General features: G+C 35.6%; 1 protein-coding gene across 1 annotated transcript; it reads left to right on the top strand.

The window, feature by feature from the left end:
- Positions 1-860: 860 nt before the first annotated feature.
- On the top strand, positions 861-1733 carry Smp_203620 (uncharacterized protein; the record flags this gene model as incomplete). The annotated part of the gene is made up of 1 exon (XM_018789265.1): positions 861-1733. The coding sequence occupies one exon, from the start codon at positions 861-863 to the stop codon at positions 1731-1733; it is 873 nt and encodes a 290-aa protein (XP_018654725.1).
- Positions 1734-2871: the final 1138 nt, after the last annotated feature.

The following is a 2871-nucleotide window of genomic DNA, read 5'->3' on the forward strand; positions in this document are numbered from 1 at the left end:
TAGAGGACTTTTGTAGGTTACTAGTTTTTAATTATAGTTGTTTACGAACTACTGGTCGTATATTTTGAGACCATTGAGGTAAAAATTCTGAAGTCAGAAGCAGAGTACTAGATAAGTATGGCGAACCAATCGAGGTGGTGAATCTTTATCAACTGAGATGGTTGGGACATGTATTACGTATGCCAATCCACGGAATAAATCGATGCGCACTGATGGTTAGTATAGGAATAGGTCGGAAGAAAGTTAGGGGCAACCAAACCAAGATATAGCATCATTCCATGAAGACACTAACCAATGAAGTGTTGTATCCCCTGGCGAATTATGAATCGTAAATCTGAGGTCTATTTATGGACAAATGTAATACGCCTATTCCTATTGGATAGTTGTTAAATAAGTGACCTAATCGTTTCTGTGTTCCTCTTATCATAACCTTTAGTTTGACCTTGGAACTATTATTATTGATTACTTTCCCCCTATCCATAGCCACATTGGCCAATTACTGTACAAATGTTATCTTTCTATTTTTTGATATATGTGGTCTGTTTGGTTAGTATATATAACCCAGTATGTTTGTAAATAATGATTCATATTGCTGAGGCTGTTATTTGTGTTCTGGACTTAACGGCTGGGCTAGGCAGATAGGAAGGACCGAATAGCACCCAAGACTGCTCGTACGTATTTTCGGTATCATTGCACGTTCATATACAATAACGAGTTGTAAATACGTCATAACAATTGGCGACGGGGATGGGATTCTGAAAAAAAAAATACAGCAGCCGCTGACGTCATTTTGGAATTAAATAATCCATAATAATTGCCGGTGTTTTTTTGGATTTATTATTATTATTTGCATAAAAAAAATGGCTTTAACTTCCGATCAATTTCAGTTGCTAATCCAGCGACAAGAGCAGCGCTTTAGAAAGAGTCAATTGGATTTCATTGACAAGTTACACGCGAAGCTGCTGAATCACCCATGCTTTGGGAGTGAAACGGAAGTTGACGCATTAATTTCAAAATTGCGTACAGAGCTGGAAAACGATTACAGAACTAATGAATATGCCGGCGAAAGCCTCAATGAATCCATACAAAGCAATAACTTAAGCGCAGCAGTTATACATGATCAGCCCAGTAACCCAGTACTACCTGTTTCAGAGACATGCCCTGTACACGGTCCAAGTCTTATTAACCCGGAAACAAAACGTGCGAGCAATGAATCGTCCAGTTCACAGAGAGACAATATCTTATTAAGCGCCATTAAAATTGCTGCAGTACCCGCCCATGAAGAAACGGAAAACAAATCGAGCAGTGTATTGAATACAGAGGCGCCAAATGAAATTAATCATGATACGAAAAATGTTTCTAATGAATCTAATGATCAAAATTCTCTAATTGTTCTGCCAGATCCCGATTATTTCGCTGATTCATATGTTCCTGTTGAATTCTCTTATAAAAATGGGAGAAAAATGTCAGATGTATTAAATGATAATCAAGAATCCAATACAACTCTCATAGATACTGATTATCCTAATGATTCATTATCTACTAATGAGGTTCCGAGGAAATTCAAGGAAACTATTTCAGAAGAATCAAATGTTGGTGACCTCGAATCAAATGTCGTCGATCCTCATGATCTCTTCAGTTCTAATGCATTCCCTGTTAAATGTGACAAACATATCGCATTAATAGTAACTTGGCTATATGAGGATCCAACAGTCTTTCGTGGGGGAGGGTGAATTCGAGAAATTTAAAATCCGGATATCAACTCCGGATTTCTCAAAAAGGGGAGGTGTTATATCCCCTGGCGAATTATGAATCATAAATCTGAGGTCCACTTATGGACAAATGTAATACGCCTATTCCTATTGGATTGTTGTTAAATGAGTAACCTAAATCTGATGTCTATTTATGGACAAATATAATATGCCTATTCCCTATTGGATAGTTGTTAAATGAGTAACCTAATCGTTTCCGTGTTCCTCTTATCATAACCTTTATTTTGACCTTGGAACTATTATTATTGATTACTTTCTCCCTAGCTACAGCCACATTGGCCAATTACTGTACAAATGTTATTTCTCTATTTTTGATATATGTGGTCTGTTTGGTTAGTATATATAACCCAGTATGCTTATAAATAATGATTCATATTGCTGAGGCTGTTATTTGTGTTCTGGACTTAACGGACTGGGCTAGGCAGATAGGAAGGACCGAATAGCACCCAAGACTGCTCGTACGTATTTTCTATATCATTGGACACATATATATATATACAAAAGCACTGTTGGGCTGAATACAAACGCACCGATGACAACAGGGCGTACAGGCAATGCAAACATAATAATAATAATAATTATTATTATTCTTAAGATAACGAAGTTTTGGATTAAGACAGTAACTTCAACTTCTCAGGCTCGTTTTACCTTCACTATGCATATACGACTCATAAATATTGATAATCCCTTGCACTTAATTGAGACTTTCATAGCATCACTCCAAACTATGGCTGCACGCACAAACACTTATTCGCGCGTCATATCTAACCGCATTAATAAGTTATCTACTCACTAATTTATTTTGTTTTGTTTTATTTTTATTACTCATTTTGCGATACATACATAATTGTTTATTCTTGTTCTGTGTTAAGCTATTTACGTAATCCGCGTATCCTTTATTTCTATTTCCTTAGTTTCTTCCTTTCCCTCTTTAAAATCAATTCAGAATTTTTGCCAATTTCACAGAACCTGATTTATTATTACTATAATAATAATAATATATTCTGAAAATAATATTTACAGAATTCACACCAGTTTACAGGCATGATCAGATTGTTATAAAAATCAACATTTAATGTAGAGAACAAACATGAATTAT

Source organism: Schistosoma mansoni, chromosome W (assembly GCF_000237925.1).
Source record: "Schistosoma mansoni strain Puerto Rico chromosome W, complete genome".
In the NCBI taxonomy this organism is placed as follows: Eukaryota; Metazoa; Platyhelminthes; class Trematoda; order Strigeidida; family Schistosomatidae; genus Schistosoma; species Schistosoma mansoni.